We start from the raw sequence: 16,015 nt of genomic DNA on the forward strand, positions 1-16,015 counted from the left end.
AGCACATGTCTCTTTATAAAATAAGCTCTGGGAGAGAGGGGGGTGTAGGAGTGGGCTGGATGGAGGCTCCATACCTACCCGCCCCTCTCACCGAGGTGGTCCTACCCAGGGAGGCCGGCAAGGAATTCGGGCAAGGAAAGGTGCCAACTCGGCCTACGACTAAAAGTAATAATTAATAACAAAAAAATGCAGGAATTGTAGATTAGTAAATGAGGTTGACATTATACAATAAAAAAAATAAGGCGAATGTGTTGCTTCCCTTGATCATGAAAGTTTCATTCAATTATCTTGTCAAACATTTCCAAGCCGTCATACACACAACGAAAATATTCAGCCATATGTGAGAGGATTGCCATGACGACCAGGAGACTTAATCCAGCCAATAATGACGTTTTACATATAAACACGCAATAATAATAATAAAACATTGAAAGGCAGCTTGAATCCAGTAATTCCGTGTTCTTGTCAAACATCTACCACGAGCTGCCATACATCAGCCATGCTGGATCAGAATTCAGCCATGCTGGATCAAACTATGGAGTTGCTAGCAAGATTATTGCAAAAAAAGAACACACTTCAATTTTGCATACGATGTCTTATTTTCGTGGGTGCATTTTAGAATGTATGCATCTGTTCCGGTTAAATTAAAAGCCAATTAATGTTTTATTTTTTAAGTACATGTATTTGTTTATTTGAAGAATGCCGACGTTTATATCAGTCATACATGACGAATGATGATGATGGTGGTGAAAATTATGATAGTTGTGTGTGGAATTTCATGGGCAACAGCTGAGTTTGTATTTCGTCAGTAAGTTTAGAACGGGCCTCGAACACAGACCCAGCTCGCTCGTGAACATTTTAATTGATGTTTAAAAATGGTTTGGACAGATAAGCAAACAGCCGATTGGTTACTTGACAAACTGTCCCAGTGTACTTTTGGGTGGAGCCGTTATTAATGACATCCCTTAAACATAACAAGACCAACTTGATAAGCGGAGACTTATTACTCCGTTCAACCACAATTGTCGACATTTCCACTCGTGCAGATTTCCCCGGGCCAATAAAACACACCTCCCAGCCTGTTCTCTACGAGTTAGTTTAACTGTCACCCCTAGACCTTTGTTTCATTTTTATTTGCCCAATTGCTTAAATGTGGTTAAAATGCCCGGACACGTTACACCTCCTTGAGCCTTATCTTGTGTAGGTTTGCCCAGGTAAAGAGCAGTGTTTACATAAAGGAGGGCCCTACTTGGGGAGCGTTTCACAGTGACTTGGAATTTTGTGCTTCAGCTTACGTAATAGCTGGCTCGACACGCATGTGCTAATAGAGCTTGGGTGAGAGAGTAACATCACCTGGTTTTTAGGCGCTTCACGTTACCGATGAGTGTTTTTTTTCTGTGCCACTTAAAAATCTGAAATCCATCAGTGGGTTCCATAAATTCTTCGCTTCTAGGGCGCAACCATTGGAGCACTCCATTGAGCAACTTGTTTGTTTTCTTGACTTTTTTTTTGAAGGGCTTGGCATTTCCGATTAGACCCTGGGAAAGTTAGTGTAAAATGCCGAACACGGAATACGAGTGCGAAGATTACAACTTCACGAGTAATTTATAGGATTATTAAAGTTTCGAGCCCGAATGCGCGTAAAAAAAAAAGCTACAAAAACAAAAGCGGCATTCAAAAACGAGCTCGGACGAAGGTCCCCATTGTCCTTGGCAGCCCCCACTGCCGCCACGGCACGGCCATTCCAAGTCTCCTTGGGACCCAGGGAGGAGGATTTCTGCTCAGGAAGGAAACGAACTCTGGGCGCAGGGGAACTGCTGCAGCGGCAGCAGCAGCGGCATCAGCGGCCTGTGTCCACTGTGCCCCGTGGTTAAAAAACATGGCAGCGGTCCTTCAAGCCGAAGTGCCAAGATCACGCCCAAATAGGCAGTAAACACGAGTCCGCCTCGCGTCTCATTCCACCGCGTAGTCGTTTAACAACAGCTTCCCCGAATATGGGCAAAAAAGCTTAGCCCTGCGTCAGATTTTGCCGAACACTTTTTTGCCGAAGGCTAGCGCTCTTGAGACATCCCGTGCCTTCCCCGAGCTCCGCGTGCGTACGCGCGCTTTTTATTTGCCGTTCGTTTCTTTCCAATTGGGGGGGGGGGGGATGCTCTTGTCGTTACGAGGTTTTTCGGGACGTTTTGTACCGCAAGCAGCTCTGCTTAATGATGAAATCCCGAACGTAATTGGGAATCTGGCCCCGTGTTTCTGACACACAGGCAGCGCGGGGGGGGGGGGCTTCCTGTGTGTGACCTTACAGTACCCGACTGTGTGGTGCACGTTTGGGAGCTCCTGGTTGGACTGTTGCGTGGGATGACCGGGGGGGGAGAGGAAGAGGAGGGGGGGTGGTGGCGACGAGAGGTTGGAGGAGAGGAGGAGGGGGGGCAGTGTCTGTGACTAAACCTCCTGCCCTTTGCCTTGTTTGGCCTTGTTTGTCAGCTGCGGCTGAGGGTGATTTTCTGAAGTATTTTTTACATAATGTCTGCATTCTTGGTGATATATTGGAATTAACAGCGATGTCAAATTTTTTTTCAGCGGTTTTAAAATAACCATGGACCGTGATGTTAAAAAAAATAAGGAAATGGATTTATTTTTCATAGAGCACTCTTTTATTTTTCATAGAGCACTCTTTTATTTTTCATAGAGCACTCTTTTATTTTTCATAGAGCACTCTTTTATTTTTCATAGAGCACTCTTTTATTTTTCATAGAGCACTCTTTTATTTTTCATAGAGCACTCTTTTATTTTTCATAGAGCACTCTTTTATTTTTCATAGAGCACTCTTTTATTTTTCATAGAGCACTCTTTTATTTTTCATAGAGCACTCTTTTATTTTTCATAGAGCACTCTTTTATTTTTCATAGAGCACTCTTTTATTTTTCATAGAGCACTCTTTTATTTTTCATAGAGCACTCTTTTATTTTTCATAGAGCACTCTTTTATTTTTCATAGAGCACTCTTTTATTTTTCATAGAGCACTCTTTTATTTTTCATAGAGCACTCTTTTATTTTTCATAGAGCACTCTGTTATTTTTCATAGAGCACTCTGTTATTTTTCATAGAGCACTCTGTTATTTTTCATAGAGCACTCTGTTATTTTTCATAGAGCACTCTTTTATTTTTCATAGAGCACTCTTTTATTTTTCATAGAGCACTCTTTTATTTTTCATAGAGCACTCTGTTATTTTTCATAGAGCACTCTTTTATTTTTCATAGAGCACTCTTTTATTTTTCATAGAGCACTCTTTTATTTTTCATAGAGCACTCTTTTATTTTTCATAGAGCACTCTTTTATTTTTCCCCCGTGCAACTTTATAACTTAGTGGAGTATTTGTCCCACTGTCATTTCATCAGTGTTGGTGGGATTTCTTCTCCTCTTCGCCTTGTTACTTTATTAAACCACGCGTATTAAAATGGGGAAAAAATGTCCACCTTTTTGCCGCCCATAACCCCATTACAAAATTCTCTTTTAAAATCTGGACAACTCTAACGGTCTCTGTTTGTGTTCCACCGAAGTTATTTTTACACTCAATTTAAACGCGTTAGATCCAGTTATGAGTTTCAAGTACTTTACCGTAACTGTAATTAGATTCCCTAAGCGATTTACAAAAAATCCTGATTAAATTAAAGCTTAAATTTCTAGCCTTGTTTTCACAAATCCAGAGCGTAGCACTCCTTGTGATACCATTAAAACTAAATGTGTACCGATCCACTCTGCACCCCCCACCTCCTCTTAATGCCCAATCAATCCGTTAATTCAAGGTCACAATTGTGGCCAATGTCGCCGTCACTTTTAGTGAACTCTACACAAACAACATGCCATGCGCGTTATCGAAAAAATAACCGATGCTTACGCATTCGTACTCGGCTTAACTGTCGATAGCAATCGATTCATTGGTGCACCTCCAGTTAACACGTTGAGCTTCTCACTGCGCGCCGAGTGTAACACAAACTCGCGGTTACAGTGCGTCAAAGGCACGACACCATCACCTTACTTGCATTCCCATTTAAATCTTTTTTTTCCTCCCTCTCTCAATTTTCCTTCCTTTCCATAATCTCTGCCTCTCTTAGACAGCAAGAAAGATGTTCTTTATATCGGTCCAGTGCGAGGTAAGTTTCTCGTGTGTTATTTTCCTGCATCATGTGCTTTGTCTCAACCCTTTCTCTCTCCGTGCATTCCTGCTACTTGTTTGCTTTCTTCCTCGTTTATTGTTCTTTGTGTTTGCGTGCGTATTTTGTGCGGTTTTTTTTTACTAAGCAGTTATTCCCGTGCACGCACGCGCATCTACAGATCGCCCTAAGTGACCCCGAACATTCCGCAAGATCGCAAAGAAAATAGCGTGCACACTCGGATAGACTCTTTAACACTGCGATAGCATCTGAAGGACTTTCTCACTTGAGGGTTATTGCTCTGCATGGTTTATTGTTGGCCTAAAGTAGTTGAGGTGAGTTATGAATGTTATGCATTGTGCTGATATTTATCCTTGCGAAAGCAAAACCTGTTTGAATTCTCACATAGGTGTCCTGGATTGGTATGCGGCTAAGCATAACAGGACGATTGAAATTATCAAATAATGCACAGCTGTTTGCCAATCCACTGCTGGATGATGACCTCTCTAACTCTGCATAGGTATTGGGGGTTGATTCTGCATGCTTCGCCATGCTTTTCGGTGAAGGTTTGTGAAGTGGAGGATGCCCAGGACCTCTCTAGATGTAATCCGTGGCCAGGAATCGAGCTCAGGCCACCAGGTTCGGAGCGGAATGCGTTAACAAATGTGCCACCGTTATTCCCACGTTAAATATCATAGTTTACACGAAATGTTTGAAATAATATAAGACGGATATACAAGTAATAGCACATATATACGGTGTTAATGTATATCACAGTGAGATGCATAATGATCAATTTAGAGGACAACAATCCATCGGATTATATGGAAGGCAAATATTAATTATCATCATGCTTAGCATTTCCAAAACACACAGAATCAAATTGAGTAAGTACAAACTGGTGCAGTCATTCAAGCACTCACAAACCAAGGCCTTAATAAAAATACGTAGAAATGTTTTTAAAAATGCAAACGCATTGAACAGCTACACTGAGATTGCGTGAATAAAATTACAACATACAAATCAGAAGCGGAGTGGGCATAAAGATGGATGGGAAAAACACAAAACCATCTAAAATGTGTCAACGTCATAGCCATCATAACAACCGATGGTAGCTAACTAAAGGGAAATGATTGCAAAACCTAAAAAAATAATCCTGCAAAGCTGAGCGAAGGATAAATGTGAGCAAAGAGAATTAAAGGAAAATGGACTGATGTAATCGTTGGGGTGGCACACAATTGTTGTAGTGTGTATGTCAATTATTGAAGGTGGATCGCGATCAATGTAATGAAATAAATAGGCAAGTAAGAGCAAGGCTGAGTGTGTTAGCTAAATGTAATCTAATTATGAAAAGCAAAATTACAATATGACCAAAGAATAACATTTTCTATATTTGCATATTGTCTGTGATGACATCACAACCAGAAACAGGGACATTGAACAGAAATCTCGAAAGTAAGCAAAGATGCATGCTGGGAATTTTTACTGAGCGATCGAAAGATAATCTCATAGATCGCAGTACAAGCACACATTGAAGACCTGTTGCTGTTGATGAAAGTAAGTGTGCTTGGGCAGAACAAATCTCTAGCGCGAGGTTGAAACCAGTGCTGGAACGTGCCCGAGAGGACAGCCGCCATGGAAAATGAACGATGGCGATTAACTCGAGCAGCACGTGAGCCCAATGAGTTCTGACATGGCAGGATCAGGTAGCGATTGCAACAGCTTGGGGAGGCCTTCATCCAGCTGTTGATTATTATAATGAAATGTTATAGCACCTTCTTGGTTCTTTCGGTAAAGTCACGTAGAATGGAAATAATAAATAATACAAATAAAACATAATCAAATAATTCTCACGACGTTTCGGCCACATCGCAAGCAGCCGTCCTCAGGTGAAGAACAGGTCTGTCTATCGACAGACCTGTTCTTCAGACTCTGTCTTATCGACAGACCTGTTCTGAGGACGGCTGCTTGCGTTGTGGCCGAAACGTTGTGAGAATTATTTTATTATGTTTTATTTTTATTATTTTATTATTTCCCTTCTACGTGACTTTACCGAAAGAACCAAGAAGATGAATCCCTGCAGTCACGAAAGAAGCTTTACATCGAAATGTTGTAGCACATTAGAATCTGTATTTCATTCCACATTTTAATTTTTCCTGGAGAAATCTGATGAACTATGAAATTCTTTTTCACAGATGTCATGTAGGGACTAAGCCGCGTAGAAATGCACAAACATGCACTTTGCACCGTAATGTGCCACTTAATATTGCCGTCATCCTTTTTTTCTCTCCTAAAAATGTATCCACACTCAAGGAAGTGAACCCCAGAATTTCAATGGTTATGCTTTTTTTTATGGTTTGTGCCGCTTGATGCAGCAGTTTGAAATCGAAGTGTGCATGCGTGACTAATGAATTAACTCGATGTTAAACCCTTGAGATTGACGTGCACTCATCACCTCTGCCGCTGAAAAAAAAAATACCCGTCAAATTTCACCTCCAGTCGTTTGATTTTATCACGATTCACTAATTGTGTCATCAATACAGCCTGTGCTGCCAATGAAGGGGCCTTGCTCATGACTGACGGCTCTCCAGTGGTTGCACTAGAGGTGCTTTCTACTGTGTATGTATGTACGTTGAACTTCTTTCGCACTGTACATAGCCAACCGTGCTAATCAGAGGTGCGGGGGAAGGACAACAAACTAAACACAAAAGGCACTTCTAAATAAATGAGTTTTAAAACTAGATGATTTAAAAGTGCATAGATGCAGAGGCTTCCTAACATCGGAAGGAAGAGCGTTCGAGACGGCCGCAGAAGCGCATCTGAAAGTGCACGATGCAGTGACCGTCTTTATTCGATGGTTCGCCAAAAGCCGCTGCGAGGATGACCGGAGTTCGCATGATGTTTTCTGCTCCTTGGAATGGATGATTTTGCCAGTTTCAAAAATGTGCGTTGTTTCCGAGCGGTGTTTCGGCACCTTCAAGTCTCCTGCCACACAGCGACAAAACTAAGCTGCTGCAATATGAATCTGAAGCCGCTCTGTAGTGATTTGCAACTAGAGCTGCATTGCGATATGTCCCAACTCTACGATGTTTATTTTATAAATTACATTTTTTTTTTGCCTTCTGTTATTACTTACATCCCAGTTTCATCATCGTTGCGCGCTCAGTGCCCGGTCACGTAACCCCGGCCAGCAAAAGCCTCGTATCGCATTCGGAGGACAAATCTATTGGAACAACTGTTTTGATTGCCGTTAGGTGTCACGTTGCCGTTTTTACTATGTGGCTGAGACACAGGATCTCGCTGCACTTGATGGCCTCGTGTGTCCACGGCCGGCTAATCGGAACCAAGCCCCAGTATCTGAGCAGTAACGGCTCATGGCGTCTGACAGGGCTATGCAGAGGCACTCCAGCTGCTTGGCCACCTCATTATTGATATTTGTACTCCATTAAACCCAGCTTTCCCTATAAGTAAAGGGTCAACTTCTTCTTGGTTCTTTTGGTAAAGTCACGTAGAAGGGAAATAATAACATAATTATTTTATAATGTTTTATTTTTATTATTTTATTATTTCCCTTCTACGTGACTTTACCGAAAGAACCAAGAAGATGAATCCCTGTAGTCACGAAAGCTTTAAATCGAAAAGGGTCAACTGTTTCGCCTACTTAGCTATCAGGCATGCAGCAATGAATCCATTTTCTGCTTATTATTGATCTCGCACGGTCAAGGTACATGCATACATTTGTGCGTGCAGTATATGCAGGTGACACTGCAATGTGACATTTAAGCTCATGGGTGTCAGCAAAAGTGCAACTGACAGAAAAAGAGAAACAAAGCCGATAAATGATCGAATCAAATGTCTGCCCCAAACTGCGACTATTCGCCAAATCTCACCGACAGTGGCAGAGGAGCCAATCGCCCCAAACGCCGAATGCGCCCTCCCGTTCAAACGACGGGGAAGGGCTGGCGGCCCACGCGATTTAAAACCCTCGCCCTCTCCGTCCCCCGCCACCTGCAGGCGGGCCCTTCTCCAGCCCCGGCTGGTACAGCAAGACCATGACGCCCACGTACGACGCTCGCGACGGCAGCCCCCTGTCGCCCACCACGGCGTGGTTCGGCGACTCCCCGCTCGCCGAGGGCAACCCCAGCGCGCTTGCCGCCGCGCTGCCCAACACGTCGCCCGAGGTGCTGGCGCGCATGTACCGGCCACAGACGCTGCTTGACAAGGCGCGCATCAACGGCGGGTGAGGCCCAGCGCTCCTGCAAACGATGCCCCGCTTATGATGATGCTGACAATTGATTCCGTTGCTGCTGATGATGCTGATGGAACTGCTGCTGATGATGCTGATGGAACTGCCGCTGCTGATGATGATGCTGCTGCTGCAGCTGATGATGCTTCTGCTGCAAATGGTACCGTTGCTAATGATGCGGAGGAAAATGATTTTTCTGCCGATTGATGACGATGCTGCTGGTTATGATGGTGATGATCCTTCTGCTGTTGTGGCTACTATTGTTGCCGTTTCTATTGCTGTAATTTCTGCTTCTGCTATTATCGCTGTTGCTGTTACTACTACTACTGCTGTCGACTGTTACCGCTCTTCCTGCTGCTGTTGCAGCTGTTTCTTCTGTGGGTTTTAATTGGTCTTTGCGGTGGGAAGTGGCTGAGAGATGACGGCATGTGGTGGAGTGGGTGGCAGCAGCAGCGACGGGGGAAGACAGATGTGAAGCAGGGATGAAGGAAGGAGGTTGATAGAGCGTGCGTGTAGGAGGCAGAGAAATGGGAGAGAGGAAGTGAGTGGGGGTGATGACGTCTCGGATTCTCCACTCCAAAATAACCTTTGTGTAGCGTTCTCATTCATAAAGACATTTGGCCTCTAGTTTGCTTCAGAGGCAAGTACACTCATTACACAGCACAGTTGTATTTCCCTATCGTTGAATGGAGTACGATGTCCAAAACATAATTATAATAATGCCTTTTTATTTACAGAATAAAGCCTCACTAAGTTTTTTAAGACTCATTTTCAGGATGGTTTCCCATATTGGGACCTCTTGGACATTCCCATTGATGAGTGTTCGGACTTGCAGAAGGAAGCGCATTGAGGGTAACACTCAAAGTGCCGCACAGAGAGATTCAAGAATCCGTTTCCGTGCTGTCATCTCCTGGCCACTGCGCAGTTCCATGCGGCCTCACGGCCAAGTCCAAACCCAGCTCAGCCCCGTTTAGCTTCTGAAATGCGATGAGCCTGGGCTCTCTCTACAGAGCAAATTTGGCCACAGGCAATCGATGACCAATTACCACATTTAGCTTTTCCAGGCCTCCTCATTAAGAATCCAACCAGGAGGCATTGTTCAAGTTAATGAAATCACGCACGCCAATTAGTTTTACGAAATAACGGAATTTTTAAAAACGACTGTGCATGTGCTGCACAGTGGTGATATTCACAAGTCACTGGAGCAACGCACTTTTAAATAACCTGGATTGAAAACGCATTTCTTTCGAAATGCTTTTTGTGTTCAGTTTGTTGTCCTTCCCCCGCACCTTTCAATTGGCACAGTTTGCTACGCACGGCGCAAAAGAAGTTCTACATACATACCTACACAGAGACCCACATACACCCAGACCCATAGAGACCGACAGATTAGCACAGTTGGTTTCATACGGTTGCGAAAGAAGTTCCACATTATCATTTGTAATAGATTTGCCATCCGACTGTGTAGCGCTCTCCGATGGAGGAAGGTTCGGCTGCAGGGAGTGGGGTGCTGGGAGGAGAAGGAGCCGGTGATTCATGGGGGGGAGTGAGGTGGCAGGGCTATGACGAGGGGGAGGCACGTCATCGTCATCGTGTTCACCATAGTCATAATCACCGTAGCCATATTCACCGGAGTAGAATTGATAGGGGCGCGTGTGTGGGGGAGTCGAACAATGGGCGAGGTGGGCAGGTGCGATTACGAAGACTCAACATCGTGGGTCGCAGTTAGTCACATCGTTTGTTTTTTCAGACACGCCATGACGCGCTTATTAACGGTAGACGTGCCATTATTGTTTCTGTCCTTTGCGGTATTCTGTCCTACTGCGAGCTTGATTCGCGGGTCATTTTTGTTTGCCGCGGTGTTGTCCAGCTTCTTTGTACTTGGTCATAATAAATGTTTGACGTACCACTATGTTAATTACAATGTTTTTCGGTTGCTCTGAATTCTACGCGCTTAGCGTGGCTTTAATGTGGTGCAGCAGCCGTGCTTTGGGGCCCGATACTTCCAGTGACATAATCTGATAACGGAGGAGAGCGGAATGCCGTGTGTGTGTTTTTTCTCGCCATTTCACACTTCAGAGCTTTTTTCCCAGGGAGATTGGATAACTGAACACACCTATTGTCGTTTTCTTTTGAAGTACACCTCGCATTTCACCCATGACTCGATTTCACAAAAAAGCTAAATACGGTTTACGGCAGAAATCCGGATGGAAAATTTGGAATTAAATGTCGTGTCAATCTCGTGGTTTACAACTGCATGGCTTCTCAAGTAACAACACCTGAAAGCCAATTTTGTTTGTGAGTTTCAACTGTTTGTTGCTGCTCTAACTAGTAGAATTCGTATTTTATTCAGATATAGAATTTATTTATAACCCGACGATATTTAATTGAGATAAGTCTCTTTATCGATGGGTACCTTGTAAAAAAAGAATGCAAGTGCACCGCAACAATAAAGTATTTGGAATTCCATGCAGTAAATAGTTTACGTAAAAAAGGGAAAACTATGTAAACGTAAATATTGAAACTATTTTTAAACCGATTTAAACAAAATACAGTTACGGGCCATCTTGGTATATACAAACCGCACTTGTACACACGCCGATAATTTAATGTACCTTGGTTGCTCACAGCGAGTGTTTGTGAAGCACTGTACGTCTTTTATCAACAAATCCCCTCCCCGTTTAGAAGCCCCGGCGACCTCCACAGAGGTCAGGGGGAGTTACTGTTACATCCGCCGCCGTCGTTTCCCCTGACCCTTGTGTGTTGGGCGTGCAGTTGGCTGGACTCGTCGAGGTCTCTCATGGAGCAGGGCGTCAAGGACAATGACATCTTGATGCTCCGGTTTAAGTACTACAGCTTCTTTGACCTGAACCCAAAGGTGAATTGCATTCAAATTTAACTCTCCGCGCCTCTGTACTAAGGCGGAAATACACGGAACGCAGTTTCATCGTGTTTTATGTACTGTCCGGTAATTACATTTGCTGCATAATTGCTTCAGTAGCGCATGGTGCAGTGGTTATGTGCGCTGCCCTCTGAGCCCAGCGACATGGGTTGTATTGCTGGCCACGGATAACGCCGGTGCCACGTGTCGTTGTTTGAAAATGGATGCTGTGTTTCCCGCAACGTTGACCCGGATGTGAATGAGTAGACTCAGTGTGGCGTGTAAATGTCCCGCAATGGGGAGACAAAGACGGCCGAACGTGGTGCTAGCCGCAACACATGTACTCTCACGTGTCACACGCACTCTCACGTGTGTGTGTGTGTTTTCCGTACCGGCCTTTAATAGGTGCTCGCTAACAATCTGCTGCACCGTAAAATCTTCACAATGTTCAGTGTGTTTGTGTATAGTTTTATCAGCCGAGTACTAACTGCTGTCTGCATATTATATCTTGAACTATTAGCATAACCATTATGGACTCCCAATATCACCAATCTGTGTGCACATATATTTATAGAATTGCATATTTCTTGGACATTGTTTGTTGCCGAGAAATAATATCCGATGTAGAAAAAATTCCGAAACATTTACACCAGATCTTTGTAAGTTCAACATTATTGTTGCTGTATACATATTCACGCAGTGGAAGCAGCATGGAGGCCGGGCACCGCATGTTGACAAAAGAGGCCTTGTTTTATTTTGGGCAACATGACTTGGTGGTTAATTTGGCCGTGACATGGGCACAGTGTCCTATTCTTAAGCAGGGCGTTGCTGGAGTTTTTTTTTTGCGTCCATGAATCGCCTTGCAGCGGAAGCCAGCGCTGCATTCCCTGGAAGAAACGGCATGAGCTTGCTACTCTTTGGCAGCGTGTTCAACACAGCACAGAACCTATTTAAGATCGAAAACAGGAGACATTTATACACAATTCTGGCTGCGTCCTGATGAGGCTGGTTGTGATTGGCGGCAAAACGTCACAGTACTCGAATTGTAAATGTTGTGGGTTTAACTCTCCGACACACTGGTGAGCTGAACTAGGAACTACTTGCCACGTTTGGTTTACTTGACAAAACTTACTTATGTGGTTGTGTCAGGTCGGTGGCGAGTTTTTAACGACACATTTATATTCACGCGATCGAACCCAAAAAGCCTCTTGTGGAGAACCTACTCTTGTACCAACGCGGCCCTATGGAAGTTCTTGCATTGACCAATGCCGATTGGCGTAGTGTGCGTTGCATGCAGCAGTCAAGTGCAGACGTGGCTTGCTAAACGGTCCGACTTGCTGACTTCGATCTAATTTATTGAACCAGCCAAAGGCCTTCGTGAGTCTCAGGACTCTTTGCAAGAGAGCCATGCATTGCAGATGTTCGACCAGTTCCTTTGTGAGGAGCGTTTCACGTATGGGGGGGGGGGGGGGGGTGATGGACACTTGGGCACTCTGGGAAAACGCACGCACACGAGTGGGTAAAAATACTCATGAATCCGCACAGATGAACTTGCAAATTCGCTTGCCCTACTGCCATCTCCTGGCCATCTCCCAGTCCAGCAACCCTTGCCTCCGCAGTCCTGGATTACAGGCGTGCCCCTCCATGCCCCCGGTTAGCGCAGTGCACAGTCTCATTACCTTGGTCTGGTCATTACATTGTAAGATATAACTTAATTTGATGTCCATTCATTTGGTTTGCAGGCCACTGTTTCAGGACGGATACAAAATGTATACGTTTTGTCCAAAAACGTATTTTACTCACAAGCAAGGGTAAACATTTACGTCCTTTGCAATGTTGTCAATTAAATAAATTAAGGATGCGGTGAAAGTATTTAACGTCAAAGTGCACCGCGTCGAGCTCATTCCTTGCAGTTGGGGGGGTGGTGATCATTGGCGGGCTGCTCTGAGAACGAGTCGTGACTCACAGCATCCGATGACAGCAGTGGCCACTGACGAGAAACAATTCCCTTTTGGAAAACAGTGGAAGACGCTCAACCCGTTGAAATAAAAACGGAACATTTATTATTTGAGTAAGGAAAGCTATTTCTGCTGTTTTGTAATAGCAGCCCAGTTGATTATTATGACAAAATTGGACAAATTATTCGCAATTACTAATATCTCTTCTTGGATGCCCTGCAGGAACTAGAACTCCTATATGCCAAAGTGCCAGATAGCAAATGTTGATTATGAGCAATACTCTACGGATTCGGCACGTTGATGCACAGATTATGAATAGCATAAATACAAAGAGCCTCAATGTACTGTGCTCTTATCGTCTTCATAGGCCATTAACAGACTGAACATGGTGTCATTCCAACGAGCTCATGACATGTGATCGTCAACGCATTCGTGACCGACTGGACTCATAGCAGTGAGCGATTACAAATATTTAGGCTTACTTACCCCACTTGTTTTCTTGGTTCTTTCAGTAAAGTCACGTAGAAGGCAAATAATAAAATGTTTTATTTTTATTATTTTATTATTTCCCTTCTACGTGACTTTACCGAAAGAACCAAGAATATGAATCCCTGCAGTCACGAAAGCTTTAAATCGAAATTTACCCCGCATGCGTTTAATCCTGATTTCACGTCCCAGTAATTGTGTTTAATGGGACATGATTTGAAACCCAGCGTACGTTTAGCGACCTCGAAGCTAGCGGTTACGTTTTGGGACACGTAACTCAGTTCCTGTGTCTCCCCACCCCACCCCCGCCTGTTCTCAGTACGACGCCATCAGAATAAACCAGCTGTATGAGCAGGCCAAGTGGGCCATCCTCCTGGAAGACATCGAGTGCACCGAGGAGGAGATGATGATGTTCGCCGCGCTGCAGGTGTGGGGCTTCTCACGGGCTTGAATGACGACGCCGCGACGTTTGTGTTCGCTAAGCGTTTGCGTTACACTTGATAACACGTTGTCGACGAACAACAGACTGAACAGTTTTTGTTTTATTTTACCAGGTAAGGCCTGCTGAGCTTATACAGTTCCTTTTTTTTAAGAAGCGACCTGGCCACGAAAGGTCTCGGGTCGCTTCCGAAACGAATTGACTTATCACGTGTAAATTTATAGCAGTCAAATCCTCTAAACGCATGGCGATTCTAAATGTGGATGTAAAAACCGGAGTACCTGGAGAAAAATCCACATAACCACAGGTAGAGAGACATGCAAACTCCAAACATACAGGCGTCAGGATCGAACCCACGATCTCCTGTATACCCAACGGGGTAGTTAACATCTCACCACTGCGGCGTCCCTTTATGAGACTTGGCTGCAGCTGCAGTGTCCCTCTTAACAGGGAAAGAGAAACAATGATACGTGTGTCGCCGTGCTTGGAAGATGGCTACAAGGCAAGGCTTGTAAATTTAAGTTTATAATCTTATCGCTCATCCTTGAATGATAACACGCGTAATTACATTAAAAATTTACCCGTGTAGACTTCGCGAAAAAACCTTGTCGTAATCGGGGCAGGAGGGATAATGATAACGTTATCTTTGGGATGGCAAGGATGGCGTAGTGGTGACACTTGTGCCTCACAGCAAGAGAGGCCTGGGTTCGATTGGATGCTCTCCCCCTGTTCTTGGTGGGTTTCATCCCCAATAACAACAACAAAATGTACAATGCCAATATCGGTTCACATTTGCAAACGAATTGAAAACTGACCCACAGTTACTCACATGCCAATCATCAGCACCTACTCGCAGGGTATAATGCCCATCGTTCACCCAGGTGTTGCGAGTCAACTTGTGCAGCGCCAGGGACAGCTGCCAATAGGGGGAATCCGCACTCTTAGGGCGCGTCGCTCCGTGATAGAGCACATTATTGATGGTGGATACGTGCACTGCCCCTTTTGTCAATCCACTGCTGGATGAGGATTTCCCCAAAACCGTGCTGGTTGTGGAAGTATATTTGCCCATTCTTGACCATGCTGCTCAGTGTGGGTTGCTGAAGGTGGGGAGCATAGACGCGAAGCGTAGATGTACGGTACAACAATAGATGTTGCTGCGCTGCTCTCTGGTTCCCATCGGTGAAATAGTCCCGCAGTCGATGGCAACCTGCCGGTGCATGGTGGCCGCCAATCCCAGCGATATTCGGGCTCAGACCTGCTTAGTTGATGAGATCGGGTACAGTTCTGGAGATTTGTTCATGAGCGTAATGTTGATATTGGTGTTTAATAGCCATGTTTGTTTGCCCTAATATTTGTATTCAAGCAGTGCCTTTTGAGTTTATGCAGAACACGTTATCGGAGTCTACGCAAAGAATGTTGACGTGAAGGAGAGATGTGGGAAAATGATTAGAATCGCCAACCGTGACGTAGAATTCGCTGAACTATGGAAAACCGTTAAGGAAATAAATGAGATAAGACAGTCTGAGATCACAACACAAGAAAGCTATGGTTATTTCAATAAAACAATAAGTTGAAGCGCTGCTTCTTTTAAAGCATCTCCGGGGGGAAGTTTTTTTTTATCATTATTATAATTTCTTGCTACAGTATCACATCAACAAGCTGTCTCTGATGACGGAGGGGCACGCGAACCACAGCGAACAGGAGGTGGACGAGGTGGACGCGGCGCTGTCGGACCTGGAGATCGCCCTGGAAGGCGGCCGTAGCTCCTCGGGCCTGGTGAGACGTCTTGACCGTGCGATCTCAAACACACACACACACACGCACTCACACGGTGGCTAGGAGATGTTATCTCC

The 16,015-nt window shown here is 44.5% G+C and overlaps 1 protein-coding gene across 2 annotated transcripts in view; it reads left to right on the forward strand.

The window, feature by feature from the left end:
- The window catches only part of LOC144723479 (fermitin family homolog 2-like), a 60,909-nt gene that overhangs the window by 23,169 nt on the left and 21,725 nt on the right, over positions 1-16,015 (forward strand). For both annotated transcript variants that reach the window (XM_078602270.1, XM_078602271.1), the window contains 4 exons: positions 8,167-8,392; positions 11,174-11,276; positions 14,043-14,150; positions 15,807-15,938. In XM_078602270.1, the coding sequence (XP_078458396.1) occupies positions 8,167-8,392; positions 11,174-11,276; positions 14,043-14,150; positions 15,807-15,938 (569 nt within the window). The remainder of the gene's footprint in view (positions 1-8,166; positions 8,393-11,173; positions 11,277-14,042; positions 14,151-15,806; positions 15,939-16,015) is intronic.

This window comes from Lampetra planeri, chromosome 18, assembly GCF_965212315.1.
Source record: "Lampetra planeri chromosome 18, kcLamPlan1.2.h2, whole genome shotgun sequence".
Classification (NCBI taxonomy): domain Eukaryota; kingdom Metazoa; phylum Chordata; class Hyperoartia; order Petromyzontiformes; family Petromyzontidae; genus Lampetra; species Lampetra planeri.